This window comes from Harmonia axyridis, chromosome 5, assembly GCF_914767665.1.
Source record: "Harmonia axyridis chromosome 5, icHarAxyr1.1, whole genome shotgun sequence".
NCBI classification, from domain to species: Eukaryota; Metazoa; Arthropoda; class Insecta; order Coleoptera; family Coccinellidae; genus Harmonia; species Harmonia axyridis.
In genome coordinates this window covers 10547186-10573142 of record NC_059505.1, presented here as the reverse complement: position 1 = coordinate 10573142, position 25957 = coordinate 10547186, and the positions used below count along the sequence as shown (strand labels likewise).

The window sequence follows — 25957 nt, the reverse complement described above, 5'->3', positions numbered from 1 at the left end:
TCACTTATTCCATTAATTCACTGTTCAAAGGCATGATCGTATTCACTGGCTGGAATAATATGTTTTGAGGAGAAGCCTTGAAGAAATATTGAAGTAATGGCTGGTAAAATAATTGCATTCATTGTCTGGCTTGAGGTTTGTCAAATGATCGCTCTAATATACAGTGTGCCAATTTGAAAAGGCACCACCCTTAATATCTTAGCCTCATGCAAAATCAGCACAAATGCAAAAACAGGTGAACTTTAGTTCATAGGGGGAAAATTTTAAACGGTTGGTTTCAATCAATTTCTATCAACCCTGTGAGAGTGATGACTGCAACACATTGTTTTAAAGGAACCTATTCAATTGCTTTTTCAAAAATGCTGTACCATCAATTTTTTTCGTTAGTCCTTCCAAAAAAAAAAAAAGAGTACAATAGTTTCAATAGCCAGAGCGATAATGAAACATGAAAATAATGAAAAATATTTTACTAGATTTTCAAAATGTTGTCTATTATTTATTGTAACTTTTCATTTCATTTCATTTGTTGCCTTACAATAGATATGTTACACATCCATTTATTCCCTCAAATAATTCTAAATCTCACCCAAATTCTTTGTATGTTATTTTCGTTTATTTTAATGATGGAACACAATAATAATAATCTAGTTTCTGGAGATAATGATTATAAACATCTTATTCTGCTAGTCGTAAAGTTTGCAATGATTGTCCACGTAGTTAACTAATTTTAATTCATATAGGGAATATTCTTCACATCAATGTTTCTTTACCTGAGGATAGATGGAATTTCAAAGAAGCTCGTTGTGATTGTTTCAAAAATAAAGTCGATAGTGATATAAGATGGTTTCGTCCATGTTCAGAAAATTATTCCAGATCTGTTGGTGTAGTAAAAGCTGCTGTAAAAAAATTCGTTCCGAGGGTCACAATTATATTCCTGTTTGGTTAGCTGAGTCGCAAAGTTTGTATAATAATTACCGAGTTTTTAAAATCAGAAGATTCATTGAAATCTTCAAATACTGTTTGTGAGGATGGTTTTCTTTTTCTGTTTTCAGGAACTAAGGTTAAATGTTCGACTAAACGTTTATATTTCACTGTGACACCGAACGTAGTCAAACGAGTTAACACATTTGAGCTGAAAAATGTTTCAAAAGTACCTGCTACATTTCAATTTGACATCAATGAGAACGAGGAGGTTTTCCTAGTGGACATTGTAAATGGACAAATTCAACCCAAAAAAAGCATCTACATAACCGTTACCTTCAACGGAAAAATTGAAGGAATGCACTACAAGAAACTTGTAGCTTTGATTTACAAGCACGTAAGTTTTCATTTTTGCAATTCGTTACAAAGCTGGTAATAAACTACTTAGATATACATCAGGGTGAATATGAATAGTGGCGAAAAAAATTAGGTGGTGATTCCTTGTCAAAAAATAGGGTAGGTCTTTCATATGAACTTTTTTTGAGCTTCCCTCTGCTTAGCTACAGCCCCCTAAAGATGGCGGCCAAAAAGGAGTTTTCACTTTTTTTCATAAAAACCAAGAAATTCACGAAAATGAAATTAAGTTGACATTATATGCGGTCAAGAAGGCATTAAAAAAATTTTTTGGAGTTGTTCGTTTATAATTTCAAAAGGTAGAAAAAGCCACCTCTCAATTTTGTTTCGCAATAACTTTTTCTATATTCATATTTTGCAATACGAAGATTTATTTAGGATAGACTGATCAATTCTTAACAAATTAGGTCTCTTGTGTTTATTAGCTAAAATTCACGGATTTCAGAATGATATTTTTATTGAGAACTGGTACAAATATAAAATAAATGTAACGAAAAATAAACAATTATGAACTTTTCACTCCTCGGGCGCCATATTTAGGGGGCTGTGACTAAGCAGGGGGGGCTCAAAAAAAAGTTTATATGGAAGACCCACCTTATTTTTTCACAAGAAATCGGCTCCTGAATTTTTTCGCAAAAATTCATATACACTAGTGAAATAATTGTAGATTGGAGTCGAGATTATTTTTTTAACAAGTTTCAAAAAGGAGGAAGATTAGGATATTATAGCACGTCCACTTCTTAACAACGCAAATAAGTTTCGATTTTATCCTAAAAATTATCCTCAATATCATTGCTATAAATCAAAATACTATCTATAATTGACTACAATTAAGATTAAGAATAAAAAGATTATTCATTGAAAAAGAGAAATGGATATAATTTAATTTTATATAATATTTTCAATTTCCTTCAGATGTGAACAATTTTTTAGGCAATTACTCACAGTTTTAGTGATCAGGAGGAAACTGACAGACTAATTTAAAATGTTTGTATCCATCTTTTTTTTTATTGATGAGTAATAGTAGAAGTATATAAGTTTTCAATTTCAAGTTTTTATTTATGGATTTTTCTTCTTCTCTAATTGAGATCATCCCATGTAGGAACTCTGAATTCAAGTAAATAGAATCTTTTATTCGCAGTTTCTCCAAGTTGCTTCATTGGTATTCTTATGAAATTTTCTTCATATCTCCTCATCGGCAGTTATATCCAAATTTTGTTTGAATGATATTTGCAACAATAATGGTTTATTAAATTAGAAATTAGGTATTTTTTCAGTTTAGAAAATTAGTATGTAGGAGTATCTTTATTTACTACCTACATAGGTATTAATTTTCTAAACTGAGAAAATACGTAATTTCGGATTTACTCAACCATTATTGTTGCAAATTCAAACAAAATTAATAAAGAGATTCCGAGGTTTCATATCGTCGGCTAAGAGTGTAAATCTGCTAAGTCCATTTTGAACAATTTCACAGGAGACCAAAAAAACCGTACAGTACAGTGTTATAATAATAATAATAAGAGAGTTTATTCATGAAAATACATTCAATAGAGTTTATTGAATGTATTTTCATGAATAAACTCTCTTATTATTATTATTATAACACTGTACTGTACGGTTTTTTTGGTCTCCTGTGAAATTGTGCAAAATGGACTTAGCAGATTTACACTCTTAGCCGACGATATATGAATCCTCAGAATCTCTACTATGATATCAGATATGTTTCTGCTTGACGGTCAAGTGAAAAGTTTGTTTTTGCGTCTGCTGCATAACAAATTTTTGGGAAACCTCTGTTCCAACTATTTTGTCATTCATTTCTAGGAACCCATTTTAATAGATTTGGTAGGAATATACAGCAAAAACAGAAATTATGAAAATGATCTACGAAATGTCGTTATGTACCCTTACGAAGTATGTAATATTTACGATGCCTACTTCAATGACTTCGGATCTGCCGATGAAAAATTGCTACCCTACAAATTTAATCAGAATTATATCGATTTTGGAAGAGTTTTACCACAACATTATGCAAGAAACCGAAGTGACAATATAGCTGTAGCTATAATAAAAAATAATATGGTACATGATATATTAATTAAATGGTACAACGGTGAGTACTTCTATGACAGGGTTGAAAAAAACGTGTATTTTTTAATTTTAGACAAAACACGTGTATTTTTTGTTTTAAACGGTTTTTTTTTGTTTTAAACATGTTTTTTTTTGTTTTTAAATTTTATGTTTTAAACGAATAAAACTTAAAAAAACATCATTTAAATCAATCCATTATTTTTTATTCTACTAAATGATAGATACCTTATTTGAGTTCCGACTCTGTACTAAACTGTCGCGATCAGTTGAGTTACGAACTACTTCTCGCCACCGCCGTAAGGAGGTGCCGGTGAATCCCCGTCATTAGAAAACCAATTGGTCTGGGGAAACTAGAGTATCAAATTTGCATTGCAAGTTGGCAATACGCTCTATTAGTGTGACGTCACACACCGCAATTTTTGGTTCTCCTGTCAATGTTTGGAATCCAAACAAATAAATTGTCATTCAACTTAGTACGGTGTCGTTGAAGAAATTGGCTTATTTTCATAAATAAGGGTATTTGAGCAACGATTTTAGTATTAATTGATAGACGAAGGAACGAGGTTAATATTAGTAAGTTTGACTCTTGTATCATTCCCCAGATTTAGTATAAAGCCGTGTTTATTAGTTTAATTCCAACAGTGATGACGTGACTGATCATAATGATGATTATGAGATGGGACCATGAAAGTGAGACTGAAAGAGTGTGAGAAATTTGTTAACGCTTTCATGCAAAAATAAAATGTTTCAAGTTTTTCAATTTTTATTATGTTCCTTATTCCTATTAATCATGAATAAAAAATAATATGTATGTTAAAAGGTATATATATAATGTATTTAGTATTTGAAAATTTTTCCTATTTTTGAATGTTTCAAGTTTTTCAATTTTTGTTTTATTCCTATCAGTAAAAACGTAATGAATATAAGTATGTTGAAAAGTTTGAAAAATGTATTTGAGAATTTTTCCTATTTTAATTCATTATATTGATGAAGAAAATAAAAAAACGCTTGTTTAATTTAAGTGTTTTAAAAATGTTTTGAACTGTTTCCAACAAAAACTGTTTCAAACCTAAGCAAATGCTCAAAACATGTTTAAAACAGTTGATTACAACAAAATGTTTAAAACGAAACAACCCTGTTCTATGAATAAGGTGAAAACTTTTGGATTAATTCCAGGATTTCAAACTTTTCAGATCCGGACAAAATATTTTCTGTTAATCCAAATGTTCTTGATGTGAAACCTGATGAGACAGGTTACTTTGAAGTAACATTCAATCCGGACTTCAGAGATCATCTATACTTCAGAAAAATGTCTGCTCAGATCCACTGGAGAAATACTCCAAGACCTAATACACCAATTGCCCTAAATTGTGACGAATCGCAAGAAGATGAACATGTTCCACTCGAAGCTAATATAATTATGATTGGTAAATGAACATGAATTACTAGTAATTATATGAGAGTTGAGTTCCTTCAGCCTATACAAATCCCGCCTTCCATAATGGCAGGGCCGTCGCTAGGGGGTAAGCAAGGTAGGCGGTCGCCTAGGGCGGCAAAATTCAAGGGCGGCATTTCGAACTTGATCAACAAAAATCACATGTGTAGAAATTCAAATTACCAAATGAGATTTAATTCAGTCAGCAACAACAGGAAGGAATACCGACAAATTTAAATAACATCAAAAACCATAAAAGGTCTGCATTATACATAATATTCATAAATATCCAGATGTGGCGTGATCCCCTCATAGTGCTGTTTACGAGTTATTGACGCTAAAAAAACACATGCACTCATCAGGCTTGTCGGCGTTCCCTCTACATTGCCGAATTTTATGGCCACTTGGGGTTCTGGATTATTTTCTTTTCAATTCCCTAATCAGAATATTGGTTCCTCAGAAGAGAATGCAAAATATAAAAAAACGATTGCATTTCATCACTTCCAACTGATACTTCTCAAGAAATATAAGAATTTTTATTATTTCATACGACATTCCATTATTTTATAATATTCTTCATTTTTTATATCAAATTAATTAGTGTTGGGCGTGGGAGCATTCAAATAAAATAATGGTTCATTGGCATCATCCGATTATTTTACTCGATAATCTTAAACAAAAAAAAAACAAATTTTCAAGCTTTTTCTAAAATCGAAACTGAGCTAGGAACCTGAAACTGCAGAGCCCACTCTAGAGGGGCGGCAAATAATGGAGGGCGACATTATCTACATTTACTGGAAGAACGATTTAAATAATTTTTTTTATTTAAACGAATTTCACTAATGATTTTTTCTATCAAATTTAATAATCTTAAACATCGTGCATCGTGAATAAATATTTATCATATCAAAGAAAAAAAATGTAGGATCTGAAACCTGAACTGAGTTCATATATTTTATCATTTATTCATTAGAATTCAGTTGAGCACGTTTATTGTTTATTACATTCCACTTATCCTGAATCATCTGTTGGATTAAAATTTGAATCCATAAAAAATAGAACGGTAGAAACGCTTGAGCAGGCGCTGGACCTCGATTATCCAATATTAATTTTTAGCATTTTGCAGAGTTAGCCGGCAAAATGGGTCTCTGCCTAGGGCGGCAGTTTGGCTAGCGACGGCCCTGCATAATGGTTGCCCAGCCATCCAATAATAAATACGTATTATTATAGGCACCGTTACAGAAAATGTCAGGGGGGTACATTTTTTTGAATGAAAAGTATTGCATCAAATTGAAATGATTCTTTTGAAAATGTTTACGACGAATATTGAATAAAACTGAAATGATTCTTCTGAAAATGCTTGCTACGAATTTTGTTTGAAAACGTTGATTGATAAATATACAGAGTGTTCAAAATTGAAGGTACAAAGAAAAATTAGAGAATCTTCGGATAATTTTAAGAAAAAAAGTCCTATAAATATGTGTCCGCAAACGCTTTGTTCTCGAGATACAGGGTGTTTCTTGTAGTCATAATTTTTTGTGATGATTATACGCATTTATCGAATCTTTATTAATCTTTGCTACATATTGGGTATATAATTACCAAAACATATAACTAACTTGTTCATCACAGATTATTAACTGGACATTTATAATAATTTAGATTTTCCTAGGGAGTATTATTATCAGAGAATTATCTGAAATTTTTTTTCTCGAAATCGATTGAAGACAAAACTACAAGATACCAAATAGTGTAGTAATGGACCAAAGAGACAATTTTTAATTCCGGTAAAAGTACCTCCTCGAGCGGGAAGCGAACCCGCAATCTCCGCATCTCTACCAGCGCTCTCATCAATAAGCTACCGAGGAAGCTGAAAGTTTCAACCGCTTATCGAGGAACCCCTTCTCCCAGAACCAAATATTTGTAGAAAGTCGATGTTGGGAACTAATTCACTAGTCCAACGTCAATGAGTCGAACTTCATCATATGAAACCAATAACGACTCAAAATTAAAGACATTGTTATGATATTAACAATCGATTCGGAGAATGAGCGTTCAAAATTTCTCAGAAGATTTTTGACAATTCCTCCAATTATAATTTTTTGATTGTGGTGATTCATTCACTTAAGTATTTTCAGGGCATTCTTTCCCCGAAAACCAATTATGGATAAGTGCTGTTGAAATAATTCCTGCCCAAATCCTATTTCCTGTTTGTATTCCCGGCCATCAGTCCTACTCAACCTTTATGATGAAGTCCGATGGTCATCTACCAGTACTCTTCAAATTCATATCACCAAGGAAAAGGTGAGCAGTTGAACTAATGCCGAATCCAAATTTACTAATTTCGGTGTGTACCCAAGTTCGATAACCGTGAAACCCATGATGGGTTTGATGAGGTTCACGAAACTGTTCGTGGTCAAGTTACAAACTCAGGCTACATCTACGCTGTATAAGGAAGAATGGAGGATGGAAATCAACGGCATGCCCCAAAAATATTTGAAGATAACTTTCCTTGGACAGTCGGCTGTACCATCTGTCTTGATAGGCGATAATAACACGATACATTTCAATGCTACATTACCTGGTTGCCAGGATATAGTGAAGGTCCCCATCAAAAATACTTCTTGTTACCATCTGAGGTGAGTATAAAATACGTTTTTTCGTGTTTACTATGAAATCTATATTAAAATTAAGGTTGGAGTTATTACACCAAGACTAACTCAATCAAAAAATACAATGCAAATAGGAATACATAGCTGTCATCATCATCTATCAAATTACTCTATCATCTACAACGTGTTTTTGACCTGTTTTCATTTTTCTAATTGACAAAATGAATATTGTCAAGTATGGGCAAGTCTTAGTTGAGCATATTAGGTTTCTCAATTTTATGCATGTTCAAAGGCCTTCTCAAAATCTACAAAGACAAAGAGATTTATTCTATTCAATGAATTTGAAAAGGCCTTTGACTCTATACGCCAAAAAAAACTTTTAGATGCAAGAGTGAAATGCCATACTGACCACACATATATTGAAATTCTTGGTGTTCAAATTGGATGGTGCCTACCCAGCCTGGGGTTTTGACTATAACACACTTCTCACTAGGTTCTCATACTTATCATTGGAGAACAGGAGAGTTTATTGCACATGTCTTGCCTTCTTCAAGCTACTCAATTTCTTTGTGGATTGTCCGGAGTTACTAGCCAAGCTGAATATTCGTATTCCACGCTATGATAGTAGACTAGAACAGGTAGGTATACCTCCCCAAACCAAGGACCAACATGATGATCAAACCAATCTATACTATGTGCCAGCAGTTCAATAGGATATGTGTTGATGTTGATGTCTTTAACAATGGTGTCCAAACTTTTAAGCTTAAACTCAAGGAATTACTGCGTCTAAAGCAAATGCAACATTAGCCCGCGAATTTTTCATTTTGTTGTACTCTCTGAATCTGCATTCAATTTTGTAAGATTTGATTTTGTTCAGGCGCGGATCCAGGGGGGGGAACTGGGAGAACGTTCCCCCCCCAAATGGCCCGGGCACCTCTTAAATTTTGCCGGCCCTCCTAGAATTTGACATACTGAGGCTCAAATAATTGCAAGTACAGCAAAAATTTCATCTTCAATACATTTTGTGAACACCCATATTAATGAACGGCAAAAAATGACGTCCCAAAATGGCGGAAGAGTCTGGGGTCCACATTTTCAGTATTTTGAGTATCTAAAAGTTCCCCCCCCCCAAAAGTGGGGCCTGGATCCGCGCCTGATTTTGTTACATCAGAGTTTTCATTTTTGTTACCTTCTGTGAATTTTCGTTTAATATTATTAAGTGATATAAACTTTGTACTATATAATATTTTTGTCCTTTTATTGGGTGTATCTCCTGTTTAGACGAATAAACTTCATTATCATTATTATATAGAAGTGTACCACTTCTGCAAAATATTTTGGATATCATAAACTAGGAATCGATGGAAATTAATGTCAATGGTGAAAAACTGAACTATAACTGTTTTGCCGATGATAATGTCTTGATCACTCATTCGGGAGACCTGCTACAGAAGGCATCACATGAGGTTAGTTTGATGATAAAAAGCAAGTTGTAAACAACTGCTTAAGATTAGGATAACATCAAGCAAGTTGGAGAATATAAATAATTAGGCAACGAAATAGGCATAGAACATTAGGTCTGACTACGTCTCATAATTTATATTTTATATGTGACTTTCAGATCTTCCTAACTTTCTAATAAACCATATAAACATTACAAACACAAGTGTTGCTTCAAGAAATTTTTATCGATAGTCCTACTCAAATGTATGTTTTTCTTTAGATTGGAACTGATCGGCAGCCATGAATATTTTCACGTAAAACCTCCATTCGTCGAGCTCTATCCAAACGAGGAGATCGACACCGAGTGGACCTTCAACGCAAAACTAGATGTGCCAGACCAGACGGATATCCAATGTAGTATGAGAGTCATCTCAAATCTCGATCAACTGATTGGATTACCTTTCGAGGTCGATGTGAAAATACATGCAGCTTGCGAGTATGCCCAAATTTGTGTGAGTTTTTAGCTATCAGTGTCTTAATCACTCATGCGTTGTAACGTTACAATTGCCTATGAGACTCTAAAGATTTCTAGGGGTGGTTTGGCTTATTTGGCAACAAAACTCCTACCCAGGTTTTTACGAATTTAATAAAATTAAAATATACAAAGATCGATCCTTTTCACTAAGTTTAATAATGATAATAATTAACAAATAATATTGAAATATTAATTAATTTAACTAAACTTAAATCAGTTTTTAATGAATTACTGGTCTATTAGGATGGAACCTCTTCTGTAGATTATTTTCAGTCTTCTGAACACCAGATCTTATCAGGAAGCTATAGTATTCAAATTCCCATTCAGCTAAGTTGATGTAATAACGCGAGGTATTACGCAGGTACGTACTATTCCAACTTCTGTATCTCAAGGTAGTACTTCTTGATATTTTTAAATCCGAAGAGAGATTTCTGTTGTTCCAATCCCACAGGAGGTGCTTTGGGAAAATGAACAACGATATAAGAATATGTCAACCTGAATTTACAACTCCTTCTCGGATTTCTATAAGAAATCATAAAGAAATTATTACATTCATCATAAAATAAACCTGAGCACGAGTTTTGCTGAAATTATTCGACACAAAAAGAATTCTACAAACCTGAAATACGCATCTTTCCTGAAGTATCTATAATTATTGAAAATCTTTCAGAAAATTCTCTCTGTTTCTTTCTCTAGATACGCGCGTCCGCATCCCGACCAATCGCATACGATGAATTGACAGATTACCGCGTCTTTGAAAATTCCAGTAGTGTAACATGAAATGAAGCGTGCAGAATCGTTGCAGCGTATACAAGATAAAATGTAGTTAGTCTATCGACAAGGAAAAAATATGCAAATACAGCCTAGCATCGTATAGGAGAGAAAAATCTCCTTGTCTTCAGCTTTCTCCTTCATCGAATTCAATCGAAGCTGGATATTTAAATTATCAGCTCTGTCGTGTCCAATCTTCGTAGCCTATCTGGTTCTCATCCTTGTGCTACTGTCGGCCTTTGCGTTTTCCGCTTCTCAAGAATATTCCTATCGTCTTTGCCATAACTAAAAGAACCGTCTTCAGAAAGTCATAATATTATTACCTTGATCTCAATAGTTCTCTTGAGATTTTTAGTAAACATTTTCGTGATTGAGATTGTAATTAGGACAGGTCATGTTTGAAGCTTACCCAATTTCTCAACTCCTTGACCCAAAAAAAAGTGTAATACTGCTCTAAAATGCTTATTTCCTGAAAAGCTCCAAGAAGATCGTGATTTATTTATTGTACGTTAAATCATTCAGACTGACGAGGCGAAATTTTGTCAACTGGAAATTCTCAACAGAAGAAATCGGCATTTTTGAGCCGAAGAAGAAGACGGTGGAAACATTTGTAATTAAAATTCATTATTGAAGGAGAAAAAGAAATCAGAGAATACAGAATTCCTTGAAGGAAAATAAGACTTCACCGAATATCTTGGAAAATAAGAATTTTAGATAGACAGATTTTTGACGTATGTCGATTCCACCTGACCAATGAAAAAACTAGAATTTTCCATGAAAAAAATTTTTGTCATGGCTTTGAATAGAAATCAATTCGATTGCATTTTTAATTAACAGAGGATAAGCATTGTTAAGTCTTCAAATGTTTATCTCGAGTCTTTCTTCGAATCCAAGTTCTTCGGAATCACCCTGTATATGATAAATCAACAAAAATAAAATCTAAATTTTTTAATCTTGTATAATTTTCAGGCCACTCCGAGATACACAGATTTCGGTGAAGTACCTTGGGGTGCTGAAAGAGAGGTCCACTTCAAGATCTTCAATTTTGGTAAATCTGCCGTCTGCTACGCCTTGAAGGCCATTACATTCAGTGAAAATCATGATACCATAAAAATTTCTCATACTTTTGGGAGATTAAGGCCCAACGAAAACACAACAGTTTGCATCTCATTCAAAACAAAGACAGCAGGAGATCACGTTGCCCAGATAGTTTATATGACAAGGATAAATGAGTTTGGAGAGGTCCTGGCTCCTAATCCACCAGTAGATTTATTTTCAATAAAATATAGGTGTATTCATCCAGCTTTACAGGTATGCAGTTATTAAACCATATTAAACAATTTTTTTAAATGTCTACAGCGAAAAAAAATTTCATCCGAAATTTATGAATTTCTCACGATTATAATTTTTTTATACCTAACAAGACGAATATGAAAACAGAATCGAAAAATATATAGAAAGAGTTTTTAATATACACTTCTCTACAATTGTTCATGGTGTGCACAAATATTGTGTACTTTCTTATAAAAACAATAACTGTTAAAAATGAAACAATTTGAATTACAATAAAAAATACACAAAAATGTGTATATTTTTCCCTCAATATGAGTGCTGTACCACTTCCAGGACCAATTTGTTTACATTGGGTTTGCAATTATTGCTGAATTGTACGCAATTTTGTTGATCAAAGAATATTGATTAACATTTTGTTATGCCTACAAAATATGAACATGACAAAACTTAATTTTTCTTTAAGAAATTTAAAATTAACACCTTATATTCAAATTGCAGATTGAGGAATGCGTGGAGCATAATTTAGGAATTCTTTTCAGCAAATTAGATATGTGGAATTTTTTCTGTGTCAACAGGTAAGATTTTTACAATTATCCTGAAATTATAATATTTCACTATTTTGCTCTATGGAATATTTTGCTGCACCAAATAAAAATTCTCCCTATTAGACCACGTCTAAAAAGCCCCGAATTTGCAAGCTCTATTGATAATCTTCAGTACTCAAAATCTCTGATACCAAATATATAATTTCTCTAGGATCAATGAAGATCTTGTAAAAGTGAGGGAAGGTGAGACAAGAACCATCAAAATAGAATTACCTAGTACACCATGTCACGAGAAAGAATACCACATACGATTCGTTCTAAGGAATATTACAAAATTTGACCTCGACGTATCATTGTCTAGGGTGAAAATGTGCTCTTGTCAAATAACAGAGATCTCTAAGAGCTTATCATTCAGACAGAAAGTTTTCAAGTGTCCACATAGGAATATGCTAAGGATGCAGCTATCTGATGAGACTATACATGTGAGTGAATTTTTTTGATGCAGTGCTCAAGTGCTTTATTATTGAACTAGCAATGGCGCAGCCAGAATTTTTTTTTGGGAGGCTGAGCAACCGAACGACTCAAAATTTCCTAGGATACCTAAATCTAATACATTCTGAATATTGTATGAATGTATGTATGTAGGATCCAATAATTGTTCCCTGAAAATGATTGCGATGGTCAACTGGATGCTTGGAGACCTATTAGTTTCTTTTAGTGTCGAGGGCATGACAGTTTCAATTGATTTACAGGGAACGAATTGTTATTGTACATAATGTAAAAAGGATGTGTTATTCTTCGAGGTGTCGAAGATATGTTGAAGAAGAGTTGTAAATCTTGAAGAGATTTATTGGGGGGTTGATAAGGTTCGAAGGCAACACGGTCATACCAGATGTGTTACATCTGTTTATCAGGTTCTAGTCCTTCTAGAATATTCGATTTCCAGGAATCCGCGAAGATCTTTGTGAGCGGTACGGCAAAGCTCTTATTGGACTAGGGGATGGTACTTTCCCCCAAGGGTGTGGCCAAGACGAAAAGAAGGGAGGTCGATATTCGAGACAGAGTAGTTCCAATCGGGAGAGACACAGTTCAAATTAAGCCGAAGACGAGTAAAGTTCAAATTAAGTCTAAGACGGGAGACAGAACAAGTTCGGTCGGTCAACTTAAGACGTACGACGTAAAGACGGTTCGCGGACTAGATTAAGACGAGTCGCGAACAAATCAAAGACAAGATGACCCAAAACTTGTAGTACGACGAAGACGTGATAAACGAAGACGTTTCGAGTAATCAACAAACGAGTTAAAGACGAAATTCAGTACCGTAGTGAGAAACTTGTAATTAAGACGTAATTAGGATCTTCTCAATACTAAGTTTGTACTGTACAAGTGTGGCTTTGTAAATAGATGTATATAATTGAAAATAGTTTAATTATTACAAATCCAACAAAGTAACGGAGAAAAAAAAACGAAAGGCCAGGTAATCGAAACATACCTCTAGACGATCGATTAACCAAGCCTACATGTATTGTATGAATATATAATCATAATAAATATTCAACAGAGCTAGCTCAGTCACTCTCTCACTTCCCATGGTATTTCTTTAATACGTTTTCAAACTCTTGAGGGTAGAATAAGTTCTTTTCGACGTGGCCGTAGATACTCATAACGTACAGAATATTTTTTTGTAATATAGATATTTCAGGAAATAATTGCTTATCATGTTTAAAAAGTATTCATTTTGCACTCAGTCAATTTTGTTGCGATTCAGCAGCGATTCGCGGTTGGAAATTCGGTCCATGAGGTTGTTTGCGTTAACTCGTGTGGTACTCTTACATCGAGTTTTTTCTTGAGACTGGCCTTATGCAAATGTTTCCAAACGGTTTTTTGTGCAATCTTTAGCTCTTAGGCAATCGAAACAGTGCTTATATGATGGTCGGGCTGGACAATGTCCACGATTTTATCGACATTTTCGAAAATTGGCCTTCCAGTGTGTGGTGCAACGTAACTAAAGTTGCGTGTGATTGGCTGTTACAATACAAGGACCATAAACACTATTTATATTTTCAGCCGCCTGACTTGCATTTTCGCCTTTATCGAAAAAACTGTAAATTAAAGCTTATTTTCTCTTCGATAGTATCCGCGCTCAAACTAAACAGAGTCAACTAATCACAAAGCTGTCAGAAAAGTTTTTGTGGAACGAAGTAACTTCTTCCTAACGCCATCTAGTGGAGCTAAATTTTTAAAATAAAATGAACTTTCAGGGGCTCTCCTTTCAGTACTTGGATGTATTTATGAACTTCAATATTATAACCAACGACCAAGTAGCCTACGACCTGAAACTGGCAAAACAAAGACATATAGAATTATGTTTCCAAATTGATAGTATTTCTTTAGACATACGAAAACTGTCAGTATACAATATCCAAAGGCACAAGAGGTTTTTGAATATGTTTATTGGAGCGAAAGAACCTCCTTATCAGACTGTATGGTTGTACAATTATACCTCTCAAGAAGCAGATTATCATGTGATCGAAGAACAAATTGACGCCTTGAACGAAAATGAAGGATTTCCTGTTTTATCGTGTCTGAATTATCGAGGAACTGTTCCTCCTCTTTCATCGAAAGCAATACTGTTCAGGTTCCACCCAATTGAGGCAAAGAAATATCAGGTAAGTTTATTGAATGAAATATAAAACATCATAATCTAGTTAGTTTATTCACACTAATTTTACCTTTCTACCAATTCAGAAATTGACCCCAACGAAAATTTGCTTGACATTTCATAACATATAAACCCAAATATTGCATCATTCCCTCTAGGTCTGTGTAGTGGTGTAATTACAGTTTTCTCACGCCATAAGAATGGTCTATGATGTTCAACTCTCTTACCCTCTGGTTCCATCTGTATCTTCTCAGATCTCTTTGAGTATTTTTAGCTGTATTTATTTAGCTCTTCCTCTTGTTTTTCACTGTTTGAAATTCTAAAGATTTCAAGTTTCAAGATGTGGATGTTCCTGGGCTGGCTTTTTGATCCTGTTAATCTCTTCTCTATATTTGGAACTATTCGTCTTCTATTTCTTTAGGAGTTCTTATCAGTGGGATTTCAGTCATTTTTTCCTGTACTTTTGCCAGTCTGTGAAGTCTTTCGTTATCGACCCGTGCCTTAATCTGAGTTCTATTGGGTAGTCTGATATACCGTCTTCCCTAGCCTGAACTCTTGAGTAATGTCTTTTATTATGACAATATCTTATACGTCTGGAAGGCCATTGCTTCTGGTCAGGTATGTTGTAATTTCAGTTCCAATTCTATTTTTTGGCGTATCTAACTCTTGAGCTTCTTCCTATTTTGGTTTCCTCTTCTGCTGTTCTCTTGATATACAGCTCATATCACAAAAGTAATGATTTTTGGGAAGTTCAGCATCTTTTTCAGATCTTCATTTTGATTATTTTGAGCATAATTGTATTTACTTGAATGCAACGTAATTTCCATATGATATTTATTACAATCGTGGCAATTTCTGATGTTCGGCGATTACTTACAATATCGTCAATCTAGTGGTCTATATTTGTTTTGACGATAGGAGCCTCCTGAGTTGTCCTGATCTGTCATTCCTATACATATAATTCGTAGTTGGGGATCATATTATTTCTGCTAGATAGTCACGTCTTTTGTATGTTTATGAATGTCTGATGGTTATTTTCAGATATAATCTCTTCTAGTTCAGATCTGTGGAGTCGCAGACCATGAGACTATCGTTAGGTTAGTTCTTCCATTAAAATACTATATCCAATTATTGGGTTCAGTTAGTTTGCGGAATTTCATATCCATCTCTATTTCGAGGAATTTAACAAGGTTGTTCATAATTTCCTTAGTGGAGGTACCAAGTTGTTTCGGGTCTTTTCTTGTTGGTCACTTTTTTATATCATTTTCTTTGGATTTTTCTCTTCAATTTTTGAACGGGTGCTTCTTTATTCAACTCGTGTTTGGATCTTCTGGTATTTTTTCCATTTCCTCTTTCCTTACTGCGCTTAGGAGTCTCCATCTTCTCCACGGTGGCACAAGTGTTATTCCGCTCTTCATTTTCTTGTATTTTGTCTGTATAATTTTTGCTATTATGAGTTCCAGAGTACTAGATTTTTTTTACTGATATTCAATGATGAAGTTTCGACTTTTTTTTCTCAATATACTCTTATTTTTTTCAGGCGACAGTCCCCATGATTCTGGGATCTGAAAAAATTTCTATGAAGTTTACAGGCAGAGGAACTTACAAATATGATCATGATTTGATTCATAATCTGAATAGCCCAATGCCAGGAATTTCGTTTCATTTTGGGGAATTTCCAATAACTCTTTCGGCTGAATACATGATTATTGAAGCATTTTCTGTGTGGAGTGACATAGAGAGAATGATATACATGAGAAACATTACGAAAGATAGAGAAATAAAATACACTTGGCAAAAGTAAGATACAATTGAGGAAGTCTACAACTAATTTTGGATCGATAAAATATAAATATATTTGTTTATTTCTTCAATTCTACTTAAGTTCAATACAGGTGGTACAAGTAGCTACCGACCTACTTTGTTCAACTATCCCGATTTACAAAATGACCAGATATGGAAATGTACGCGATTAAAAATAACAAAGAAATAATACAAAAATCCATATGTGGGTCGTGGTCCTTATACTGTCACTAAAGTAGTTCACGGCCAAGGACAATTTAGGGAAATAAAAGAACGGGATAAAAACACGTATTCAATTTATTTCCAACCCACTAAAAGAGTTTGAAGAAGATGATAATTTGTCTAATCGATTCTTAGGGTCGCTGGTCACTCGATCGTTGCAGGTACTTTTTCGTCGGTCTCGGGTACATATGTGAAAATCTTTAATCTTCTCGTTGTCGGTGCAAGTGTTGAACATATGTTGTAGTTGTAGACTGGTCTGAACTCAAAACTCAATTGAATTATTCGCCCTGAAATGCCGATTTTTATGGGCATTCAGGCCGTTTTCCATTCGACCGTTAGCAAGACCTTTTTACGGATCCCTTAGGGGTGTGACTTTGATAATTCCAAAATTTCACACCGAAATCTTCAGTTTTTACTGAGAATATTTTCGAGGGAATCGATAGATTCCCTACACATAAATGCATATAATGGCGTAGGTAGGCTAAGGGTAACCAGTCCTGATGCTGTCCAACGAAAAAATGACAAAGGTTATGAAATGAAATGCCTTGGACCTCTTTTAATGTACCTTCATGCAATTATGGACCTACATACTCTAAAAAAAGGGTGTCTATTAAAAATAACACTGAAATGTCTCACAGCCGGATTTTTCAACAGAATTGGAAAATCCAGACTTTTTTTGGCGTGGTCTAGCCAACCAATTATATGGGAAGCCAACTCACGTGATCTAAATAATCGTATATTTCCCCTTAAAACGTCGAAATGAGTTCAACCAATCAAAACAATCGTGCGTCTCGCCTTTCCGTTAGAGTAGATTTCTCTTTTTCTCTATGCGCTATCTACTTATTAATATTGTGAAAACCTCCGGAGGTGCTTAAATAATAGTATCCGGTTTGAAGCGTGAAATTTTCCAATTCTTTTATAGGTATCTATATATTACATTTCTGAAAATAGTTTGTCTTTTATTCCAGGTCATTTATCGAAGGAATAATTGAAATAGAAGCGGACGAATCCAGTGGCATAATAGAACCTGATGAAGTTATTGCAATCTTATTAAAAGTCAAATCTTTCGAGATACCGGCTATCTCAACTATAAATATGTCGTGTGAACTGGTGGACATAACGCAAAATGAAAGACATAAAAAATCATTACAGGAATACCAAGAAAGACAGAAGGAGATTGAGCAGTACTTCATGATAGACGAAAAAGGAATGCATACAGCGGTTTGTATTTTTGCAGATAAAGTTCTTTAGATCGAGTAAAGACATGTGAAGCGTCCACCCTTATCCTGGCAGTTAAAGTGGATTTCTTCTCATTAGCTCTGCTACTGCTATACTGTTGTGTACTTCTATTCGTGACGTATGCTGGGCTAGATACTGGAATTAAGAGATGAGGAAATGATTATATCGGGTGTTCAGAATATATCCATTACCCTAATCTCCGAAAAATTATATCATTCATGTTTTGTCAACCAGAATTTAATGATTCAAAGTATTGTCTATCGGTGGCCACTACTTTCTCCCATCTTTCGGGCAGTGTACGAATCCCATTTGAAAAAATGTTATTTTTCAATCATGGGCGCCCGCAGAAATTCTTCTCAGGGGGGGCAAAATGAAAATTATTGAAAAACGATAAGGCATCCATGATTGTCATTGAAAACCGGAAAATTGTTGTGAATCCATTACTTTCCGTTTTTCCTTGCCCTTTGGATTGAGAAGGTTATAGTGAGGGTGTTGTGCTGAAAAATGAGGCAATCAAAATCTCAGGGGGGGCCATGCCCCCCCCTGCGGGCGCCCATGTTTTCAATGCTCGGCTCAAACGCATTTATTGCGTTCGATAACAATCGCCTGTGGTTGTTTCAGCTCAGAATGCACTACGCCGAGCTGGTCCCATCAAATACTGAGTATGACCTTGGAACCGTGAATATTCGGTTTGGCCGTCGACGTTGAAGCATAGCCGGGATGTCCTCATAATTTTCTGCGCTTGAGATGATAATAATAATAATAATAATAATAATATAGTTTATTTGCTAACTGGTACATAGAAACACAATATCACATTCAATGTATTGAACACCTCAAAATAAAATTATAAATGCTCCTAAGCTTCCAAGACAAACTAAGGTAAAAATTACACAATACAAATAAACCAAGAAATGAGGTTGCAGTTTCAGATGAAACGGCCGCCTGTAAATTATTAGCAGAGTCTCCTCATTCAGAGCTATCTGTCGAAAACAAACTTCCCTCCTCCTCGTGTCGCACATCATCAGTGAAAAAAGAAAGGACATGCTCGGTAAAGTTATCATCATCGGGGGCAGTATGTCGCAAATCAGGAGCATTTTGTCCAAAATCGGGGGCATTCAGTCGAAGATCAGGAAAATTTTGTTACAACAACATTAATATATGGTTTTCTATTTTTTTTTTTTGTATTATGGAGGTATACCTCTAGCTCCTCAATGAAATACATTACCCCTGTGGATGGAGATCTGTAGATTGCACTAACTGTAACAAGCAACCCATTAATGTTCAAATTTATGACTAATATATCAGTGCAGCCCAGAGAAACAACCTGATGATCCAATAACATGTAGTCCCTTACATAAACCAAAACTCCATCATTCTTATTCACATTTCCCATATTGTACAACAAAACATATCCGGCTCTATGAAACAACTGTACATCCTCCAAATATATTCTACTTGTTCGATCTTGTTGTCTATTTTGTCCTCACTTCCACCCTAAGTTCCTTGTTCAAATTTTTATCTTTCACATGTCTCACCTCCCTGGAACCAACTATCTTCTGGTGGGCCTCCGCGTTATATTCTTGAGTTTCCTCCTCAACTGGTGAAGGGGTGGTACCTGCAGACTCAGAAATTTCTTCTTGTTTGTTTATTTTTCTTATATCATCCACCGTGTATATTTCATTACCAATTATCAACTTGTTACCCTTAACGTATCCCACATCACTGGTGGTTTCTCTTATTTTCCTCAAGTAATTCCTAAGTATTTTCTGTTCTTCTCGTTGTTGCAATGTTTGATCTTGAGTTATATAAATATTTGTTCCTTTAAGTTTCTTAGAATTATCCAACAGTACTTGTTTTTTCCTATAAAAGTAGCGAATTCAATTTTCAAGGGTCGATTTTTGCCCCTTCCTAGCTGGTATATATCACTAATATCTGATTCGGCAATATCTGTCTCAAGCAGACGATTCACTTCCCCTATTACACCTTCGGTTGAGATGTTTTCTCCGTTTTGCAGTCCATAATAATAATAATAATAATAATACTCTTTATTTCATAATATGTCTGTACAGTGTACTATACATAAAAGAAATAGTGTCAAATTGCCAAAATCCACAAAAATACTAAAATTAACTTAAATAATCATAAAGAGAATATGGTTCTAAACAAATCAAATAATCTCTGACATTTTTCTTAAAATTCTTAAAATCATTCAACAGTTTAATCCTATCAGGTAGTTTATTGTACAATCTAATACACATATAAGATGGGTGCTTTTCTGATAGAGATAACCTATGTATAGGATAATGTAAGTTCTGCGATCTTAAAGGGTAATTACTTTTAATTGTGTGAACTGAAAAAATATCTTTGTTCTTGAAAAAGAAAAGCAAACATTCTAATACATATATACCAAAAATTGTTAAAAGTTTATTTCTCTTAAATAATCCCCTACATGATTGAATTGAAGTCATTTTAAAAATATACCTCATCACCCTTTTTTGCAACACAAACAATTTATTGACCTCTGAGCTTGATCCCCAAAAAATAATTCCATATCTTAAGAGGCATTCAAAATTTGCAAAATAAACTGTTTTTAAATTATTTAGACTCAAATACTTTGATAAGGTTCTGATTCCAAATCCTACACTACATAGCTTCCCTGACAGGTAATCTATGTGATATGACCATTTAAGAAAACCATCCAAATATACCCCCAAAAATTTAATTGACTCTTCAATCTTGACATTACAACCATTTAAATCCAACACATTTTCCCTCATTTTCTGCGATCTGCTTGTGCTAAATAGCACAGCTGATGTTTTATTTTCATTCATAAATAATTTATTCTTTGTAAACCACGATTTTAATTTATTATATATTGAGAGTGTTTTTGCCTTGATATCATCAAAATCATTTCCACCAATCATCAAATTTGTGTCATCAACAAAAGAAGTTAACAGTTTTAGGATGTCTTCAATAACATCACATATATCTATTATAAAAATTATGAATAGGATGGGTCCTATAACACTGCCTTGAGGTACCCCATAATTTGATTCAATTATATCTGATTTTACATCTTTGCCATTTTTAACAATAGACACTCTCTGCGAACGCTCGGAAAGATATGAAGCTATCCAGTCTTTTGCACTACCTCTAATACCCAGTTTTTCAAGTTTTATTAAAAGAAAAGGTCTGAACAAACAGTCATAAGCACTCGCCAGATCAACAAACAAACCCAACCCAAGTTTATCCTCCTCCAGAAGTCTTATAACCCTTTCTGTAAACTGATATAATGCAGTCTGAACAGATCGACCCCCCAAGTAGCCATGCTGAGAGTCATTAAACAGATTGCACTCCTTCATAAATATCAACAGTCTTTCACACATTACATGTTCAAATATTTTGGAAAAACTGGACAGTATACTGATAGGTCTGTAACTTTCAAAACAAGTATCATCTCCTTTTTTATAAATGGGTTTTATCAACGCTAATTTCAAGTTCTTGGGAAAAATTCCAAACTTAAGAGAATTGTTGACTATATATGAAATGACACCCTTTATCTCATCTGCACAATATTTCATAATATTGACAGGTATTCCATCATCGCCACTACAGTATTTATTCTTTATTTTCTTAATTATTTCGACTATTTCATTAGGATTAGTTGGATGTAAAACAATTGATCTGGGGTTATCTGGTAAATTACAAGAAAATACTTCATCACCCAAATCACTTAGCATAATGGGAATTTTATCAACTAAGAACTTATTATATTTTTCAGCTATACTATCAGGACCTTCATTGAAAAAATTATTTTTATTTTTACTTTCTGTACCTCTAATATCATTACAAATTGACCACATTGTTTTATTTTTATTGTCTGATGACTGAATTTTCACATTATAGAAATTGGTCCTAGCTGCTGTGAGGAGTTTATCATAATTTTGTTTTTCACTATTGTATAAAGCTTTATAAGAACTATCATGTGATTTTAAAGTGAGCAAAATGTCTAATTTACACTTACTCTCCCTCACATCCTTTGTGTCATAATAATTTTTCAAATTCTTTTTACCCAATTTAACCAATTTCAATGGAAAATGCTCCTCAAATATTAAAAAAAAGGATTTCATAAAAGACTCCCACTGTAAATCAATATTAGATTCTTCAATCGAAAATACTGCTTGCCAGCCCCCCTGTTTCAGACCATCACGGAAATTCATTTTATCCTCTTCATTATAAAACCTACGATAGACTAACCTATTGTTATTATTTTCTTTACTCATGACAGTAAAACTTATTTTTTGTCCGAAATGATCTGAAACAGTAGTACTGAGCACTTCTGAATCAGCATCAAAATTAACAAAAATATTATCTAAGCAAGTACTTGTACAACTTGTAACCCTAGTAGGAACATTTATTGTGGGAAAAAGTTGGTATAAACCCAATAATGTAAGGAAATCCGACCTTTTACTAGTATTCTCCAAAATGTCAATATTGAAATCTCCAGCCACAATGATGAACTTGTTTTCCTCAATAATCACAGCAAGAACTTTTTCTAGTTGTGATAGAAACACCTCTATGTCACTTGCCGCACCGCATGGTCTGTACACTGATAGCACAATAAAACTTTGACTGCCCAGTGATAACTCAGCAGATGCGCACTCAAACTGACCAATTATGGAAAACTCTTCTAATTTCTTTCTCCGCTTGCATTTGACTTCTTCATGGATGTATATTGCCGATCCACCGTGTTTGCCTCTGTCTCTGCACACATATGATATCAAGTTGAAGTTATTCAACTTGTGCACTAATTCATCTTCACTTTTCCAGTGCTCTGTTACACAAACAACCTTGCAGGTAGGCTGTGTCAAGAGAAAATGTTGAAAAGCGTTGATACTATTGCCCATAGACTGCAGATTTTGATGTATAATACTACACTCTCTATTGGCTGTTTCATTTCTGGTTTTGACTTTCTGCGACTTGTTTCTTATAAAAAATCAACCGCAGTATTATTTTTTCTATACACATGCATGTTGAATCTTTTTATAACCACATTCTCAGGCCAAAATTCGGGTTTGTATAATTCATCCTTTTTAGTAAAAGGAACTTTCACTAGGAAACTCTTTTGAGCACTTTTTTTATTTTCAAAATTTAATTGATTAATTTCCACAACCTCTTTAGCGAATCCTGGTTTCTTTCTTATATATTCCTCAATTATAGCTTCAGTGACATGAGCTTTTACTCGGCTAATGAAGAACCATGCTCTTTTTTCTTGCCCAACGAAGCTGTTTTCTGCAATACCTTCTGTCATCTTATAGGTCCCAAATCTAGTTGGTCTGAATTTTCTCTTCTTTCTGCTATGCATTGTTTTCCATTCTTCTTGATTTTCAGGCGTTAAATGTGTTCTGTTATTAATTGAGTCTGTGTGTTGACCCAGATTTATTACTTCTTCCATTTTTTTTCTCTGTGCTGTTTCCAACTGATTGTAGTTGTCCATGTCTCCAGAATTATTTATATTTTTATTGACAGAGTTTACATTGGAGTTGCTAATACTAAGGTTATGTTTTTTAGGGTTAGGTCTCATGTCACTTCTCTCAGATGTTTGAACTACAATCTGTGGAACGTTTGGAACTATTTTGTTGACAATGTTGACATCATTTTTATTTACGCGCTTGACAACGTTTGCATATTGAGATTCACTTTTTGTCTCACTTTTTTTATGAATGGAGTTTAATTGTAATGTTAATAACCTATTATTTTCTTTCAATAGGGAATTATTTTCTTTTAAAACATCATTTTTATCTTGACATTCAGCTAGCAACTTACTCAGATATTCAATTTTCAGTTCTAGTATTTCTTCTTTATTCAACTTTTTGTTTTCATCGGGAATCTTATCACAGCATTCAATATGACGTTTGCTTAAAACTTTGATATTTTTCTTTTTCACGCAGGAACCGTGAAAAATTCCTTCGCAATTTATACACACTTGTATAGTACATGCCTTCTTGGAACAACATTTATAATAATTGTCTATTACACTGCTACTTTTATCACTTTTTATGCTCTCGTCTTCACTACGATCATCATCGCCCGACGCCATCTTAACATAATATCACTATATTGTTTTTATAACATTTCCTCTCTAAATATTCTACTCTGTCCAAAAGTTGTTTATTCTCTTTTTCCAAGTTTACAACTTTACAATTCAACTCTCCTAGTCTCTGTATTGATTTGCTTTCATTCTCCGAAATAAGAGCCCTTAGTTCCTTTCGAGTGGTTTGTATTTCATCATATATTGTCTTCAACGTTATTTCATCATTCATTTTCGTTTAAACAAATAACACACACTTTTAAATATCAACGTGTATGTACCGCTTTACCATCAGATTCACCGAGCCGCCAGATGACCGCCTCGATTGTTTATCCACTCGATCAATAACAAATCTTATCGAAAAACACAGTTTTCTAATTGCGTCTCACTCTAAAAGGGTCAATTTGAGATGATGAGATCTTCGAAAAGAAACGGAGTTTACAATCACAGTTCACTATGAAAGAATATTTTCTACATATTATTTTCTGCGAAATTTCGAAAATTTTCAAGACCGAAATTATAGACTGCTTGCACATTTAAAGCTCACCACACCATGATTATCGTAATGATTATCGTCTCCAGTCACAATGCAGAAATCCCTTCCCTTTTTGCCTTGCAAGCAGTTGTTCACAAGCAAACAAACGCCTTTCTAAATCTCTCGGCTTCAACTCGTACGACACCCAATTTTCTTGTTTCTGAATCTTTATTATGACTTCCAGGAGTTTTGAGATGGCTTGTTGCGACACTCCCAATAATGCTGCCAATTCTTGTTGCGTTTGACACGAATCTTGATCAAGTAATGCCTCCAATTCTGCATCTTTAACGTCAAAATCGCCGTTCTTGTTCTTGAAGCGTTGAAACCACTATTGGCACGTTCTTTCACTAACAGCGGCCTCACCATAGGTATTTGAGAGCAGTCGATAATCCTCAGTCGCAGATTCCTTCATATTAAAGCAGAAAATTTAAACCTCCCGCAAATGAAGAGAATTTGGCTCGTAAGCTGACATGTTTAATCGAGAATAACTTTATGATGCAGACACAAATCTACTAATATTTGGATAGCGTTATATTTACAAATACCTAAGCTTATTGTATGATACCTACGATCTATATATTTCGACTATCACTTACCGCTACAGCACCCTATTGCAGAACGGCGGAAGCAAAGTTTTACACCTAATATCAAATATCAAAAAATGTAATTTCTTCAATTTTGATTCCTCAATTTCAAAATTTGTCTATCCATTCATTTCTCTTTTGGAGCTTCTCTCCAAACTTTGTATGGCGTACAAAGTTGTACCGGGTTTTTCAACATAATTTGACCGGATATGCAGTACACAGAAGCGAAAAAATTTGAAAAATTTTCACTTTATGTGGAGAACAATAAATATAAGAAAGCTACAAGGAGAGAATATATGGAGTTGCATCCAAATCCAATTAATAGTGAAAAACATATGTCATATCGTTGCCAACTCAAAAAAGGACATTTTGAGCCTACCACTTGAAAACTGATTAAGGTGGTTCTTAAAACTTGAAACTCTCTGGTACTCAGAATAAGAGAGATATACCAAACATATGTTATATATTCGAATTCAGGGGAAAAAGAGCTAGTCAGATATAGAAAAATATACAGGATGTTCCATTCGAAAAAAATGAAGTTGCAATCAATATTTTGCCCACTCTGTGTATATTTCATTTTGTGAAATCATTTTGAAAAACACTAGTCGATTTCGTGAAACTTTTGTAGAAAACATTTTTTTGTACCTCTTTTAGTAACAAAGTTAAAGGGGGGGTCAAATTATGGTGAAAAACCCGGTACATTCATTTTAACTTTTTATTTCCAAAGCAAATGAGTAGAAGGTGGCACCATATGACGA

General features: G+C 34.1%; 1 protein-coding gene across 1 annotated transcript in view; it reads left to right on the top strand.

The window, feature by feature from the left end:
- The window catches only part of LOC123679832 (cilia- and flagella-associated protein 65), a 29785-nt gene that overhangs the window by 2942 nt on the left and 886 nt on the right, over positions 1-25957 (top strand). The window contains exons 3-14 of the mRNA XM_045617349.1: positions 1053-1318; positions 3160-3448; positions 4620-4853; positions 7000-7165; positions 7222-7500; positions 9197-9428; positions 11192-11533; positions 12014-12090; positions 12272-12542; positions 14322-14729; positions 16263-16522; positions 17716-17968. Of these exons, the coding sequence (XP_045473305.1) occupies positions 1053-1318; positions 3160-3448; positions 4620-4853; positions 7000-7165; positions 7222-7500; positions 9197-9428; positions 11192-11533; positions 12014-12090; positions 12272-12542; positions 14322-14729; positions 16263-16522; positions 17716-17968 (3077 nt within the window). The remainder of the gene's footprint in view (positions 1-1052; positions 1319-3159; positions 3449-4619; positions 4854-6999; positions 7166-7221; positions 7501-9196; positions 9429-11191; positions 11534-12013; positions 12091-12271; positions 12543-14321; positions 14730-16262; positions 16523-17715; positions 17969-25957) is intronic.